The 17577-nt window shown below is 41.3% G+C and overlaps 1 protein-coding gene across 1 annotated transcript in view; it reads right to left on the bottom strand.

The window, feature by feature from the left end:
• Positions 1–216: 216 nt before the first annotated feature.
• The window catches only part of LOC128643764 (nucleoporin Nup43-like), a 64059-nt gene continuing 46698 nt past the window's right edge, over positions 217–17577 (bottom strand). Inside the window, exons 5-8 of the mRNA XM_053696582.1 lie at positions 15327–15462; positions 8969–9120; positions 2786–2908; positions 217–2563 (exon numbers count right to left, since the gene is read on the bottom strand). Of these exons, the coding sequence (XP_053552557.1) occupies positions 2334–2563; positions 2786–2908; positions 8969–9120; positions 15327–15462 (641 nt within the window). The 3' untranslated portion in view covers positions 217–2333. The remainder of the gene's footprint in view (positions 2564–2785; positions 2909–8968; positions 9121–15326; positions 15463–17577) is intronic.

Below are 17577 nucleotides of genomic sequence, written 5' to 3'. Positions count from 1 at the left end.
GCCCCCTTTTCCTGTAATTTAAGTTTGAAAATTCTGGGTTTTACAGTTCTAAAAATGGGGAGTGCAGACAACCCTAAAACAATATCTAACTGGCAACAGTAGAGATAAAAAGATAATGGACATTTGTTAATATGGCAGCACCAAGCCATATTCTGCAACAAATCTGGATTGCAAAGGGTAGGTGAAGATTGACAAATGAAAACCAAGTGCAGTCAACACTGTTAAAAGGGATATGAAACCCAATTTATTTCTTTGACGACTTAGAGAACACGATTTTAGCCCTTCACGCTGTTAGGACGATCCATGCCATCCTAACAGTGTTGGGCTTTAATGCCATTAGGACAGCATGGAACGTCCTACCTTATATTTGGAGTACTGCAGTCCCCTCCTTTTAGGTAATAGAAAGAAAAAAGAAAAAAAAAAAAAAAACACAACAGACTGGGGGATGTATGCCAAGCATCGTAGGAACTAAAGTCCCCCATGATTCGATTTTAGCCTTAAAATCACGTGATCGCATCGACGATTGTGCGATTTAATTTATTCAGCATTGGTTTACATCTGAACTTCGTTCTGATCTAAGAAATTGCCGCCTGACATGAAGGTGTTAAATAATGTATTTACTTGTATTTTTCTTTGTTTTCTAGGTATCTTTTGTTGATAAGCAGGGGTGTATGCTTAGGAGCCAGCCCATTGCTTATGGCAGCAGTTTTGCAAGAATGTTATCCATTTAAAAAGCACTAGCACTTGCCATGTAATGGTCCAGATGCCTACCTAAGTATCTCTTCAACACAGAATATCATGGGAACAAAGCGAATGTAATAGAAGTAAATTGGAAACTTTTTTATTTTTAAATGGCATGGTCTGTCTGAATCAAAATAAATTGAGGACAGTCAAGTAAAAAAAAAAAACAAAAAAAAAAAAAACACTTTCATGTTTTAAATAGGGCATGTCACTTTAGACAACTTTCCAATTTACTTTTATCACCAATATTGCTTTGTTCTCTTAGTATTCTTAGTTGAAAGCTAAACTTAGGAAGGCTCATGATAATTTCTCAGCCCTTGAAGGCCGCCTCTTATCACATGCTTTTATATTTGCTTTTCACAACAGGCGAGAGCTAGTTCATGTAAACCATATAGATAACATTATGATCACACCCGTGGATTGTGGCAGTCATTACACTAATTGGCTAAAATGAAAGTCAATAAATAATAAATAAAGTCATGTGATCAGAGGGCAGTCAGAAGATGCTTAGATACAAGGTAATCACAGAGGTAAAAAGTATATTAATATAACTATTGGTTATGCAAAACTGGGGAATGGGTAATAAAGGGATTATCTATCTTTTAAAAAAAAAAAAAATATCTGGTGTTGACTATACCTTTGAGAGCATGAAATCTTGTGATTACAAAGTGTCCCTTTAAGAGGAGTGATCTTTATAGGTGCTGCCTAAACAAAGCAAAGACATGGAAACTACAATTTATTTATTTTTACTCAGTCTATTCCTTAGTATGTTAACCAGATTAGAATACATTTTTTGAATCCCTAATATAGCTACTAACCATAGAACTCAAATTATTAAAATAAAGCACATCATGCTCCTATTTGTGCACTGAAAGAAAAACTGCAAACAAAACTGTTCAACAATGTTTAAAAAAAAAAAAAACAAAAAAAAAAAACACAAGAATACACATTGGAGTTTTACTTTGTTTTGACAGCTATGGTAACTTAAAGTGAAGGTCAATTTTCATGTGAAAGTGCCCGGTTTTTAAAAAAACTATTAAAAACAGGGACACTTTCATTCATGAAAATTGACATTTCACCGATTTCTTAAAATATACTTACCTTTTCTTCTTGAAGCCGCTCCATTGCTTCACCAGCCCGTCGCAAGCCTCTTCATATGTCAGAAATGATGATTCCAGCATCCTCCAATCACGGCTCCCCCCCCAGGGGAATCATTGCCTGAGGCAACGCCATGATTGGAGGAAGTCTGTTTCGTCATTGCTGGGTAAGTCAACCAGGAAGAAGCAGGCGGGGCATCGTTTCAGAGCCGCGATCCGGCATTTCAGAAGAAAAAGGTATTTTTAAAATACGGTGCAATGTCAATTTTCATGAATGAAAGTGCCCCTGTTTTTAATAGTTTTTTTAAAAAACGGGCACTTTTACATGAAAATTTACCTTCACTTTAAGAGTTTTTTGTTTTAAACAGAGGGGATTCTCTTAAATAGGTTATAAAAATAAGGATGTTATAAAGTAAGACACCATAGTGCTTACACACAGATCAAAACACTGCACAGAAAATAGACTACTTGTACAAAAAACACAAAATGCCCACTTTATGAAAAGAGCCGCTTGGTAACATAGATAGCCTCAGCATCAGTTCCACAAACTAGGCACTGCCCCAACACGTCCAAGCTGTTCACAGACAGTGTGGAGCTGGGTAGCATGTTGGTGATTTCCAGCCGTCCCTTTGTGGGATCACTGCTAAGCCAGATGCTTGACAAGGATTGATTACTATTTGGCTGTCCCAAAATGCTCCGTGACATATGAGAGGTGTTCTTTCCTCCTGTGAAAATATATTTAAAAGTTGAATTTCCAATTTGCAGATGCACAAATCATAATTAGTCCCAATTTCTAATTACACTTTGAATGTGAACGTTTCTTAAGATCAGCAATATTTCCATGCTATGTTTTTCTGGTTAAGTAATTCATACATTTATATAGGTTTAGCATCAACACTTATTTGAATTAGAAAGAAAGAAAAAATAAATAAAAAAAAACAGCTTACCAATGCTAAGGAATGAAGGCTTCTCTGCAAGATCAGCTGAGGCATCCCAGTGCCAAAGAGAGCCATCTTCCGAACAAGTAAATAAATGATCTGGATTTGAGGGATGGAAATGCACTTCCCACACTATTTAAAAAAAAAAAAAAACAATAGATAAACACAATTTATGCTTACCTGATAAATTTATTTCTCTTGTGGTGTATCCAGTCCACGGATCATCCATTACTTGTGGGATATTCTCATTCCCAACAGGAAGTTGCAAGAGGACACCCACAGCAGAGCTGTAATATAGCTCCTCCCCTAACTGTCATAGCCAGACATTCGACCGAAAACAAGCCGAGAAAGGAGGAACCATAGGGTGCAGTGGTTACTGTAGTTTAAATTTAAAAAATTACCTGCCTTAAAATGACAGGGCGGGCCGTGGACTGGATACACCACAAGAGAAATAAATTTATCAGGTAAGCATAAATTGTGTTTTCTCTTGTAAGGTGTATCCAGTCCACGGATCATCCATTACTTGTGGGATACCAATACCAAAGCTAAAGTACACGGATGAAGGGAGGGACAAGGCAGGAACCACTGCCTGTAAAACCTCTCTCCCAAATATAGCCTCCGAAGAAGCAAAAGTATCAAATTTGTAATATTTTGAAAAAGTATGAAGCGAAGACCAAGTCCCCGCCTTGCAAATCTGTTCAACAGAAGCCTCATTTTTAAAGGCCCAAGTGGAAGCCACAGCTCTAGTGGAATGAGCTGTAATCCTTTCAGGAGGCTGCTGTCCAGCAGTCTCATAGGCTAAGCGGATTAAGCTTCTTAGCCAAAAAGAAAGAGGTTGCCAAAGCCTTTTGACCTCTCCTCTGTCCAGAGTAGACAACAAACAAAGCAGATGTTTAACGAAAATCTTTAGTAGCTTGTAAGTAAAACCTTAAAGCACAGACCACGTCCAGATTGTGTAACACAAGGATGGAACCACAATCTCTTGATTGATATTCTTGTTAGATACCACCTTAGGTAAGAACCCAGGTTTGGTACGCAGGACTACCTTATCTGTATGAAACATCAGATAAGGAGAATCACATTGTAAGGCAGATAGCTCAGAGACTCTACGAGCCGAGGAAATAGCTACAAAAAAACAAACAAAAAAAAAATCTTTCCAAGATAAAAGTTTGATATCTATGGAATGAAGAGGTTCAAACGGAACTCCTTGAAGAACCTTAAGAACCAAGTTTAAGCTCCATGGTGGAGCAACAGGTTTAAACACAGGCTTGATTCAAACTAAAGCCTGACAAAAAGCCTGACAAAATGCCTGAACGTCTGGAACATCTGCCAGACGCTAGTGCAAAAGAATAGACAGAGCAAAAATCTGTCCCTTTAAGAAACTAGCTGACAATCCTTTTTCCAAACCTTCTTGGAGAAAAGATAAAATCCTAGGAATCCTGACCTTACTCCATGAGTAACCCTTGGATTCACACCAATAAAGATATCTACGCCATACCTTATGGTAAATTTTCCTGGTGACAGGCTTTCGTGCCTGTATTAAGGTATCAATAACTGACTCGGAGAAGCCACGCTTTGATAAAATCAAGCATTCAATCTCCAGGCAGTCAGCCTCAGAGAAATTAGATTTGGATGGTTGAAAGGACCCTGAAGTAGAAGGTCCTGTCTCAGAGGCAGAGACCATGGTGGAAAGGATGACATGTCCACTAGATCTGCATACCAGGTCCTGCGTGGCCACGCAGGTGCTATCAGAATCACCGATGCTCTCTCCTGCTTGATCTTGGCAATCACTCTAGGGAGCAGAGGAAACTGTGGAAACACATAAGCCAGGTTGAAAGACCAGGGCGCTGCTAGAGTATCTATCAGTGTCGCCTTGGGATCCATGGACCTGGATCCGTAACACGGAAGCTTGGCATTCTGGCGAGACGCCATGAGATCCAGTTCTGGTTTGCCCCAACGGAGAATCAGTTGTGCAAATACCTCCGGATGGAGTTCCCACTCTCCCGGATGAAAAGTCTGACGACTTAGAAAATCCGCCTCCCAGTGCTCTACACCTGGGATATGAATAGCTGATAGGTGGCAAGAGTGAATCTCTGCCCAGTGAATTATTTTTGAAACTTCTAACATCTCTAGGGAACTTCTTGTTCCCCCTCGATGGTTGATGTAAGCTACAGTCGTGATGTTGACCGACTGAAATCTGATGTACCTCAGAGTTGCTAACTGAGGCCAAACCTGAAGAGCCTTGAATATTGCTCTTAGTTCCAGAATATTTATTGGAAGGAGAGACTCCTCCTGAGTCCACGATCCCTGAGCCTTCAGGGAGTTCCAGACTGCACCCCAACCTAGAAGGCTGGCATTTGTTGTTACAATAGTCCAATCTGGCCTGCGAAGGTCATACCTTTGGACAGATGGACCCGAGATAGCCACCAGGGAAGAGGATCCCTGGTATCTTGGTCCAGATTCAGTTGAGGGGCCAAATCTGTGTAATTCCCGCTCCACTGACTGAGCCTGCATAGTTGCAATGGTCTGAGATGTAAGCGTGCAAACGGCACTATGTCCATTGCCGCTACCATTAAGCCAATTACTTCCATACACTGAGCCACCAAAGGGCGCGGAATGGAATGAAGAACCCGACAGGAATTTAGAAGCTTTGATAACCTGGACTCCGTCAAGGTAAATTTTCATTTCTACAGAATCTATCAGAGTCCCTAGAAAGGAAACTCTTGTGAGTGGGGATAGAGAACACTTTTCCTCGTTCACTTTCCACCCATGCAACCTCAGAAATGCCAGTACTACGTCCGTATGAGACTTGGCAATTTGGAAGTTTGACGCCTGTATCAGGATGTCTAAATAAGGGGCTACTGCTATGCCCCGCGGCCTTAGGACCGCCAAAAGCGACCCTAGAACCTTTGTAAAGATTCTTGGGGCTGTAGCTAATCCAAAGGGAAGAGCTACAACTGGTAATGCCTGTCTTGAAAGGCAAACCTGAGAAACCGATGATGATCTTTGTGTATCGGAATGTGAAGATAAGCATCCTTTAGATCCACTGTAGTCATATATTGATCCTCCTGGATCAGTGGTAGGATGGTACGAATAGTTTCCATCTTGAACGACGGAACTTTGAGGAATTTGTTTAAGATCTTTAGATCCAAAATCAGTCTGAAGATTTGAGTAAAAACCCTGTTCCTCCTTTGGAACTGGATGGATCACTCCCATAACTAGGAGGTCTCGTACACAGTGTAAGAATGCCTCACTCTTTATCTGGTTTGCAGATAATTGTGAAAGGTGAAATCTCCCTTTTGGGGGGGAAGCTTTGAAGTCCAGAAGATATCCCTGGGATATAATTTCCAACGCCCAGGGATCCTGAACATCTCTTGCCCACGCCTGGGCAAAGAGTGAAACTCTGCCCCCTACTAGATCCGTTACCGGATAGGGGGTCGTTCCTTCATGCTGTCTTAGAGGCAGCAGCAGGCTTTTTGACCTGCTTACCTTTTTTCCAGGTCTGGTTTGGTCTCCAGACCGTCTTGGATTGAGCAAAAGTTCCCTCTTGTTTATTATTAGAGGAAGTTGATGCCGCACCTGCCTTGAAGTTTCGAAAGACTGTTTGGCCCTAGATTTGGACTTGTCCTGAGGAAGGGCACAACCTTTTCCTCCCGTGATATCAGCAATAATCTCCTTCAAACCAGGCCCGAATAGGGTCTGCCCCTTGAAGGGAATGTTAAGTAGCTTAGATTTTAAAGTCGCGTCAGCTGACCATGATTTAAGCCATAGCGCTCTGCGCGCCTGTATAGCAAAACCAGAATTCTTAGCCGTTAGTTTATTCAAATGAACAATGGCATCAGACTAAAAGAATTGGCTAGCTTAAGTGCTCTAAGTTTGCCAAGTATGTCATCCAATGGAGTCTCTACCTGTAAAGCCTCTTCCAGAGACTCAAACCAGTACACCACAGCAGCAGTGACAGGGGCAATGCATGCAATGGGCTGTAGGATAAAACCTTGTTGAATAAATATTTTCTTAAGGTAACCTTCTAATTTTTTATCCATTGGCTCTAAAAAAGCACAACTGTCCTCGACAGGGATAGTAGTACGCTTTGCTACAGTAGAAACTGCTCCCTCCACCTTAGGGACTGTCTGCCATAAGTCCTGTGTGGTGGCGTCTATTGGAAAACATTTTTCTAAAAATAGGAGGGGAAGAGAACGGCACACCTGGTCTATCCCATTCCTTATTAATAATTTCTGTAAACCTTTTAGGTATTGGAAAAACATCAGTACACACCGGCACTGCAAAGCATTTATCCAGTCTACAAAATTTCTCTGGCACTGCAATGGTATCACAGTCATTCAGAGCAGCTAAAACCTCCCTAAGTAACACGCGGAGGTGTTCAAGCTTAAATTTAAATGTAGAAATATTAGAATCAGGTATCTTTCCTGAGTCATTAACATCACCCACTGACTGAAGCTCTCCTTCCTCAGCTTCTGCATATTGTGAGGCAGTATCAGACATGGTTCTTAAAGCGTCAGTATGCTCTGCATTTTGTCTCACCCCAGAGCTATCTCGCTAACCTCTAAGTTCAGGTGGTCTGGCTAATACCGCTGACAGTGTATTATCCATGACTGCCGCCATGTCTTGTAAAGTAAACGCTATGGGCGCCCTAGATGTACTTGGCGCCATTTGAGCGTGAGTCCCTTGGGCGGGAGTCAAAGGGTCTGACACGTGGGGAGAGTTAGTCGGCATAACTTTCCCCTCGTCAGATTCCTCTGGTGATAATTTTTTTTAAAAACAGAATATGATCTTTATTGCATAAAATGAAATCAGTACATTTGGTACACATTCTAAGAGGGGGTTCCACCATGGCTTTTAAACATAATGAACAAGGAGTTTCTTCTATGTCAGACATGTTTATACAGACTAGCAATGAGACTAGCAAGCTTGGAAAACACTTTAAATCAAGTTAACAAGCAAATATAAAAAACGGTACTGTGCCTTTAAGAGAAACAAATTTTGTCCGAATTTGAAAAACAGTGAAAAAATGCAGTAAATCAAACGAAATTTTTACAGTGTATGTAATAGGCTAGCAGAGCATTGCATCCACTTGCAAATGGATGATTAACCCCTTAGTTCAAAAAACGGATCAAAAAAACGAAATTAAAAAAAAAAAAAAAAAAAGTCTAACAGTCACAACCAACTGCCACAGCAAGCTGTGGTCCTACCTTCCCCAATAAACGACTTTGGAAAGCCTTTGAGCCCTTTAGAGATGTCCTATAGCATACAGGGGACTCCTGAGGGAAGCTGGATGTCACAGTTTGTAATTTTAACTGCACCAACTGTAACTTTTATACTATAACAGTGGAAAGCCTCAGTAAAACTGTTTCTAGTAAAAATTTAAGCCAGCCATGTGGAACAAACTAGGCCCCAATAAAGTTTTATCACCAATGCATATATAAAAACGATTAAACATGCCAGCAAACGTTTATATTGCAATATCATAAGGGTATTACCCCTGGGAGTAAGCATGATACCAGTCGTTATTAAATCACTGTAATTCAGGCTTAACTTACATTAGTCCGGTATCAGCAGCATTTTCTAGTGTTTTCCATCTCTAGAAAAAATTATAACTGCACATACCTGATAGCAGAATAAACTGCACGCCATTCTCTCGCTGAAGTTACCTCATCTGTGTAATCCCCTCAGACATATGTGAGAATAGCAATGGATCTTAGTTACAACCTGCTAAGATCATAGAAACCTCAGGCAGATTCTTCTTCTATTTACTGCTTGAGATAAAATAGCACAACTCTGGTACTATTTAAAAATAACAAACTTTTGATTGAAGAAAATAAACTAACTATATTTAACCACTCTCTCCTACAACATCCAAGCTTGTTGAGAGTTGCAAGAGAATGACTGGGAATGACAGTTAGGGGAGGAGCTATATTACAGCTCTGCTGTGGGTGTCCTCTTGCAACTTCCTGTTGGGAATGAGAATATCCCACAAGTAATGGATGATCCGTGGACTGGATACACCTTACAAGAGAAAGATACAATCGCTACTACAATGCATATATAAATATTACATTTAAATCATCCTCCTATAGTTTTTTTGCAAATGTAATCCTCAGATCATTGTAAAATTCTGTAGCCATTTCATATTTAAAAACAAACATCTGCATTATTTTCACCGGACTTGCTTACTTTCTGCCTCATGAGCAGTCAGAAGTGATAATGGCACTCTTTCGTGCCTGACGTCCCAGATGCAGAGCATGCCATCCTGCCCACCTGTGGCAACGATATGCTGCTGGTTAGGATGCCTATCTATGCAGTGCAATGGAACTCTTTCGCCAGTCCTGAAAATAAAGTAAGCATGTGAGGGTGAACGGTAGGGAAGGAGGAGAGGGAGAGAAAAAGAGGAAGGGAAATATTTTTCTCTTCTTCTCCCAACACATAGAAAACAGAATTTATGCTTACCTGATAAATTACTTTCTCCAACGGTGTGTCCGGTCCACGGCATCATCCTTACTTGTGGGATATCTCTTCCCCAACAGGAAATGGCAAAGAGTCCCAGCAAAGCTGGCCATATAGTCCCTCCTAGGCTCCGCCCACCCCAGTCATTCGACCGACGGACAGGAGGAAATATATATAGGAGAAACCATATGGTACCGTGGTGACTGTAGTTAGAGAAAATAATTCATCAGACCTGATTAAAAAACCAGGGCGGGCCGTGGACCGGACACACCGTTGGAGAAAGTAATTTATCAGGTAAGCATAAATTCTGTTTTCTCCAACATTGGTGTGTCCGGTCCACGGCGTCATCCTTACTTGTGGGAACCAATACCAAAGCTTTAGGACACGGATGAAGGGAGGGAGCAAATCAGGTTACCTAAACGGAAGGCACCACAGCTTGCAAAACCTTTCTCCCAAAAATAGCCTCCGAAGAAGCAAAAGTATCAAATTTGTAAAATTTGGCAAAAGTGTGCAGTGAAGACCAAGTCGCTGCCTTACATATCTGGTCAACAGAAGCCTCGCTTTTGAAGGCCCATGTGGAAGCCACAGCCCTAGTGGAGTGAGCTGTGATTCTTTCAGGAGGCTGCCGTCCGGCAGTCTCATAAGCCAATCGGATGATGCTTTTAAGCCAAAAGGAAAGAGGTAGAAGTCGCTTTTTGACCTCTCCTTTTACCAGAATAAACAACAAACAATCTTTTGTAGCCTCTAAATAGAATTTTAGAGCACGGACTACGTCCAAATTGTGTAACAAACGTTCCTTCTTTGAAACTGGATTCGGACATAAAGAAGGTACAACTATCTCCTGGTTAATATTTTTGTTAGAAACAACCTTAGGAAGAAAACCAGGCTTAGTACGCAAAACCACCTTATCTGCATGGAACACCAGATAGGGCGGAGAACACTGCAGAGCAGATAACTCTGAAACTCTTCTAGCAGAAGAAATTGCAACCAAAAACAAAACTTTCCAAGATAGTAACTTAATATCTATGGAATGTAAAGGTTCAAACGGAACCCCTTGAAGAACTGAAAGAACTAGATTTAGACTCCAGGGAGGAGTCAAAGGTCTGTAAACAGGCTTGATCCTAACCAGAGCCTGAACAAATGCTTGAACATCTGGCACAGCTGCCAGTCTTTTGTGTAGTAAGACAGATAAAGCAGAGATCTGTCCCTTTAGAGAACTTGCAGATAATCCTTTCTCCAAACCTTGTAGAAAGGAGAGAATCTTAGGAATTTTTATCTTATTCCATGGGAATCCTTTGGATTCACACCAACAGATATATCTTTTCCATATTTTATGGTAAATCTTTCTAGTTACCGGTTTTCTGGCCTGAACCAGAGTATCTATCACAGAATCTGAAAACCCACGCTTCGATAGAATCAAGCGTTCAATCTCCAAGCCGTCAGCTGGAGGGAGACCAGATTTGGATGTTCGAATGGACCCTGAACAAGAAGGTCCTGTCTCAAAGGTAGCTTCCATGGTGGAACCGATGACATATTCACCAGGTCAGCATACCAAGTCCTGCGTGGCCACGCAGGAGCTATCAAGATCACCGAGGCCCTCTCCTGATTGATCCTGGCTACCAGCCTGGGAATGAGAGGAAACGGTGGAAATACATAAGCTAGGTTGAAGGTCCAAGGTGCTACTAGTGCATCTACTAGAGTCGCCTTGGGATCCCTGGATCTGGACCCGTAGCAAGGAACCTTGAAGTTCTGACGAGACGCCATCAGATCCATGTCTGGAATGCCCCATAATTGGGTTATTTGGGCAAAGATCTCCGGGTGGAGTTCCCACTCCCCCGTATGGAATGTTTGACGACTCAGAAAATCCGCCTCCCAGTTTTCCACACCTGGGATGTGGATCGCAGACAGGTGGCAGGAGTGATCCTCCGCCCATTGAATTATTTTGGTCACTTCTTTCATCGCCAGGGAACTCCTTGTTCCCCCCTGATGATTGATATACGCAACGGTCGTCATGTTGTCTGATTGGAACCTTATGAATCTGGCCTTTGCTAGTTGAGGCCAAGCCCTGAGAGCATTGAATATCGCTCTCAGTTCCAGAATGTTTATCAGGAGAAGAGACTCTTCCCGAGACCATAGACCCTGAGCTTTCAGGGATTCCCAGACCGCGCCCCAGCCCACTAGACTGGCGTCGGTCGTGACAATGACCTACTCTGGTCTGCGGAAGCTCATTCCCTGGGACAGATGGTCCAGGGTCAGCCACCGAGTGAATCTCTGGTCTTCTGATCTACTTGAATCATTGGAGACAAGTCTGTATAATCCCCATTCCACTGTTTGAGCATGCACAGTTGTAATGGTCTTAGATGAATTCGTGCAAAAGGAACTATGTCCATTGCTGCAACCATCAACCCTACTACTTCCATGCACTGCGCTATGGAAGGACGAGGAACAGAATGAAGAGCTTGACAAGAGCTTAGAAGTTTTGATTTTCTGACCTCTGTCAGAAAAATCCTCATTTCTAAGGAATCTATTATTGTTCCCAAGAAGGGAACTCTTGTCGACGGAGACAGAGAACTTTTTTCTATGTTCACCTTCCATCCGTGTGATCTGAGAAAGGCCAGAACGATGTCTGTATGAGCCTTTGCTTTTGACAGGGACGACGCTTGTATTAGAAAGTCGTCCAAGTAAGGTACTACTGCAATGCCCCTCGGTCTTAGAACCACTAGAAGGGACCCTAGCACCTTTGTGAAAATCCTTGGAGCAGTGGCTAACCCGAATGGGAGGGCCACAAACTGGTAATGCTTGTCCAGAAAAGCGAACCTTAGGAACTGATGATGTTCTTTGTGGATAGGAATATGTAGGTACGCATCCTTTAGATCCACGGTAGTCATAAATTGACTTTCCTGGATAGTGGGTAGAATCGTTCGAATGGTTTCCATCTTGAACGATGGTACCCTGAGAAATTTGTTTAGGATCTTCAAATCCAAAATTGGTCTGAAAGTTCCCTCTTTTTTGGGAACTACGAACAGATTGGAATAAAATCCCATTCCTTGTTCCTTTATTGGAACTGGGTGTATCACTCCCATCTTTAACAGGTCTTCTACACAATGTAAGAATGCCTGTTTCTTTATTTGGTTTGAGGATAAGTGAGACATGTGGAACCTTCCCCTTGGGGGTAGTTCCTTGAATTCCAGGAGATAACCTTGAGAAACTATTTCTAGCGCCCAGGGATCCTGAACATCTCTTGCCCAAGCCTGAGCAAAGAGAGAGAGTCTGCCCCCCACTAGATCCGGTCCCGGATCGGGGGCTACTCCTTCATGCTGTTTTGTTAGAAGCGGCAGGTTTCTTGGCCTGCTTACCCTTGTTCCAGCCTTGCATCGGTTTCCAGGCTGGTTTGGGTTGTGAGGCATTACCCTCTTGCTTAGAGGATGCAGAATTAGAGGCCGGTCCGTTCCTGAAATTGCGAAAGGAACGAAAATTAGACTTATTTTTAGCCTTGAAAGACCTATCTTGTGGAAGGGCGTGGCCCTTTCCCCCAGTGATGTCTGAAATAATCTCTTTCAATTCTGGTCCAAATAGAGTTTTACCTTTGAAAGGGATGTTAAGCAATTTTGTCTTGGATGACACATCCGCTGACCAAGACTTTAGCCAAAGCGCTCTGCGCGCCACGATAGCAAACCCTGAATTTTTCGCCGCTAATCTAGCTAATTGCAAAGCGGCATCTAAAATAAAAGAGTTAGCCAATTTAAGTGCGTGAACTCTGTCCATAACCTCCTCATATGGAGTCTCTCTACTCAGCGACTTTTCTAGTTCCTCGAACCAGAACCACGCTGCTGTAGTGACAGGAACAATGTACGAAATGGGTTGTAGAAGGTAACCTTGCTGTACAAAAATCTTTTTAAGCAAACCTTCCAATTTTTTTATCCATAGGAATAGTAGTGCGTTTGTTTAGAGTAGAAACTGCCCCCTCGACCTTAGGGACTGTCTGCCATAAGTCCTTTCTGGGGTCGACCATAGGAAATAATTTCTTAAATATAGGGGGGGGGGAACAAAAGGTATGCCGGGCTTTTCCCACTCCTTATTTACTATGTCCGCCACCCGCTTGGGTATAGGAAAAGCGTCGGGGTGCACCGGAACCTCTAGGAACTTGTCCATCTTGCATAATTTCTCTGGAATGACCAAGTTGTCACAATCATCCAGAGTAGATAACACCTCCTTAAGCAGTGCGCGGAGATGTTCTAATTTAAATTTAAATGTCACAACATCAGGTTCAGCTTGTTGAGAAATTTTTCCTGAATCTGAAATTTCTCCATCTGACAAAACCTCCCTCATGGCCCCTTCGGATTGGTGTGAGGGTATGACAGAACAATTATCATCAGCGCTCTCCTGCTCTTCAGTGTTTAAAACAGAGCTCTGATAAGTAGGCATTTTGGATAAAATATTTGCTATGGAGTTATCCATTACAGCCGTTAATTGTTGCATGGTAATAAGTATTGGCGCACTAGATGTACTAGGGGCCTCCTGCGTGGGCAAAACTGGTGTAGACACAGTAGGAGATGATGTAGTATCATGTTTACTCCCCTCATCTGAGGAATCATCTTGGGCAATTTCATTATCTGTGGCAGTACTGTCCTTACTTTGTTTGGACGCTATGGCACAATTATCACATAAATTTAAATGGGGAGACACATTGGCTTTCATACATATAGAACATAGCTTATCTGAAGGTACAGACATGTTAAACAGGCTTAAACTTGTCAACAAAGCACAAAAAACGTTTTAAAACAAAACCGTTACTGTCTCTTTAAATTTTAAACAGAAAACACTATTACTGAATATGTGAAAAAGTATGAAGGAATTGTTCAAAAATTACCAAAATTTCACCAGTGTCTTAAAGCATTAATAGTATTGCAACCAAGCCCAGAGGGGAATACGATACCAAATGACGCCTTCTAGAAGCTTTTCCAGCAATTTTTAGATCCTCACACATGCATCTGCATGCCCTGCTCTAAAAAAAACAACTGCGCAGTAATGGCGCGAAAATGAGGCTCAGTCTACAACTAGGAAGGCCCCCTGACTGGAAAAGGTGTCTAACACAGTGCCTGCCGTTTAATAAACGTTCCCCAAGTTTATAAATGCAAATTGTCAGCATAAATATGAATAAAATGCCCAAATAAAGCAATCGATTTAGCCCATAAAAATGTCTACCAGTTTTTTAGCCCATAATAAGCCCTTTATTCTGTTTGTTTGACTAAGAAAATGGCTTACCGGTCCCCATGAGGGGAAATGAAAGCCTTCCAGCATTACATCGTCTTGTTAGAAATATGGCTAGTCATACCTTAAGCAGAAAAGTCTGCTAACTGTTTCCCCCAACTGAAGTTACTTCATCTCAACAGTCCTATGTGGAAACAGCAATCGATTTTAGTTACTGTCTGCTAAAATCATCTTCCTCTCACAAACAGAAATCTTCATCCTTTTCTGTTTCAGAGTAAATAGTACATACCAGCACTATTTTAAAATAACAAACACTTGATAGAAGAATAAAAACTACATTTAAACACCAAAAAACTCTTAACCATCTCCGTGGAGATGTTGCCTGTGCAACGGCAAAGAGAATGACTGGGGTGGGCGGAGCCTAGGAGGGACTATATGGCCAGCTTTGCTGGGACTCTTTGCCATTTCCTGTTGGGGAAGAGATATCCCACAAGTAAGGATGACGCCGTGGACCGGACACACCAATGTTGGAGAAATTATGAATGCTTAGTTTTTGTTTTTTTATGCATCACTAAAATAATTTCATGGATAATAGACTAATGAATTATTATCCGAATAGATTTGCATTACTCAGTGATGTACACCTAGACTAACTGAATTGGACATTTTTCTTTTCTTTATGCTATGACTATTTGTTCTCACTTTTGGTTTGTTTTTCTTTAAATCTTATTATTGGCTGCTATATTTGACAATTTAAATTAATAAAAAGCATGCAATCATTGAAAAATACACTGTTAAAATTAAAGTTAAGTGAGGAGGAAGACTTTTCAAAGATAGCTAGAACAAAGAGAAAAATTATCTATATTATTACACTTACATAGAGAATATCTGGGTGGGATTGTTTCCTTGCTGCCTCAAATCCCACATCTTCATTTGCCCAATTGAGTTTACAGTTAGCACCTCAGTAGTACGGAGGAATGTCGCTGCGTGCATAGTGCTGCTGTCTGCATCATCTGAAACAAAGAACACAGACGACTAACTTTAACAGAAGTTAAGCACTAGGACAACCAGTTTTCCTAGAATGTGAGCTAGAATTTATTTTTTACATCTGTGTTGCTCTTCTGGATAGATTCTACATTTCATATACATTAAAGTATTTTTCTTTGTTTTAAGGTGGTGGTATAAATGCAGTGACGTGCAGTCACTAGAGGCAGGGCTTTACCTCTCATATGGGCAAAAATATATATTTTTTATTGGCTTTAAAAAAAAAAAAAAACAATTTACAAAAAATATTGTAATTTCCCCCCCCCCAGCATTTTTTTTCATTCACAGCTACATGTTGTGCAATGGAGAGGCACAATCAGGTCTGCTGCCCTCCATTACACAACATGCTGCGCCACCTACTGGATGAAAGTGGTTAAGATCATTGCATGGCCCATAAGTGTTTATTTGAGGCAGGCCTCTTTGGGGCTGACCCAATCCAGTGAGAGGCATCAGTCAGGGAAACTTAGGGTTGGGGCTGGATGTTAAATTATATAAAACAAAACAGGGAAAAAAAACAACTTTAATTTATTTTGTTGCTGCCATGTGCAGCTGCCAGCTTTGCTTCAGTGAATAGGAGAGTTCTGTACTTCCCCTCCAAGGGCAGTGGAATGTGCCACTCACTTCCTTACAGAGCAGGAAGAGATGCAGTGAGCAGTGTTTTAGCCACATTTTATTAAAGTTCTGCAACCTTAGATTTTGCTGAAAGGGATTAGAATTGAATGAATGTGGTTTAGTGTTTTTTGTTTTTTTTACAGCAGTTTAAAAGGGACAGTCTTAGTTGAAAGCTTAACCTAGGAGGTTTCTTATGCTAATTTCTTAGACCTTGAAGCCCACCTCTTTCAGATTGCATTTTAACAGTTTTTCGCCACTAGGTTGTGTTAGTTCACGTAATTCATATAGATAACACTGTGCTCGTGAAGGTGAAGTTATCTGGGAGCAGGCACCGATTGGCTAGACTGCAAGTGTCAAAAGAACTGAAAAAAAGGGGCAGTTTGCAGAGGCTTAGATACAAGATAATCACAGAGGTTAAAAGTATATTATTATAACTGTGTTGGTTATGCAAAACTGGGAAATGGGTAATAAAGGGATTATCTATCTTTTAAAACAATAAAAATTCTGGTGTAGACTATCCCTTTAAGGATCATTTTTGTATTTTGTTTACTAAAACTTTACACCCACTACCTTAGCAGCTTGCCTCTGTACTGCACACTAGTTTATAGTTTCACTCTCTTTCTGAACTTATGAACTCTCTGTAGCTCTGCAACAGTGTTTTCTCACAACATTCTCTTACTATTATGATGTTTGTATGGACAAGTTATTTGACCAGAGTAAGCTAGACCAACAGCATGGTAATGTAAAATGAAACCAAGCAATTTAGAATGAGTTATAGAAAATATTCTCCATGGCTCCTGTAGCTATAGTATTTCATTTAAACCAGCGATTCCTTAGGTGTATGTTGGACAACCCTGATGTAGACAACAAATAATTTATTAATGCTTCCATTCATATGTGCTGTTCTGTTTCAGATATTTAAAATAGATTCTTTACTATTAGCATTTGATAGTCACTTAAAATATTACTTAAAAATTCAGTGGTGTCTCCCCCCTTTCAGTGGTCCATCTTCTCCCCCTTGTGTGTCTCCCTCGCTTTCTCTATCCGTCTGTCTCTCTATCCATCTCTCCCACTCCCTCCGTCTCTCTCCTTATGTGTCATTCTCCCCCATGGTCTCTTACTCTCTCTGTCTCTCTCCCCCCCCCTCTCCCTCTTTAAGCCCAATTGTGCTTTTCGCAGAGAAGAACTTTCCTGCAATATATCAGTATGATTCCGCCTAACAAGGTCAGTCCAGCCCAGGAATATCAGGCAATCCAATACTGAACAAGGCAAACCCAGACAATCATTTTAGCCTACTGTGAGCCTCATCAGTGAGGTGCAGCCACATCACGTCTGGTTTTCCCCATCTCCCTTAGGGAGACTTCCCCAGGGTCATAATGCAAATACAGATAGAGAAGAGCTAAACCGGGAACATACAAAAGTTAATAGATTGTTCTATGGGAAGTTATAACCTAGGAGCAGCCTATTTTAGA

The sequence above is a fragment of the Bombina bombina genome, unplaced genomic scaffold (assembly GCF_027579735.1).
Source record: "Bombina bombina isolate aBomBom1 unplaced genomic scaffold, aBomBom1.pri scaffold_1327, whole genome shotgun sequence".
In the NCBI taxonomy this organism is placed as follows: domain Eukaryota; kingdom Metazoa; phylum Chordata; class Amphibia; order Anura; family Bombinatoridae; genus Bombina; species Bombina bombina.
Note: the sequence above shows the minus strand (reverse complement) of the source record. Positions and strands in the feature narration are given on the sequence as shown.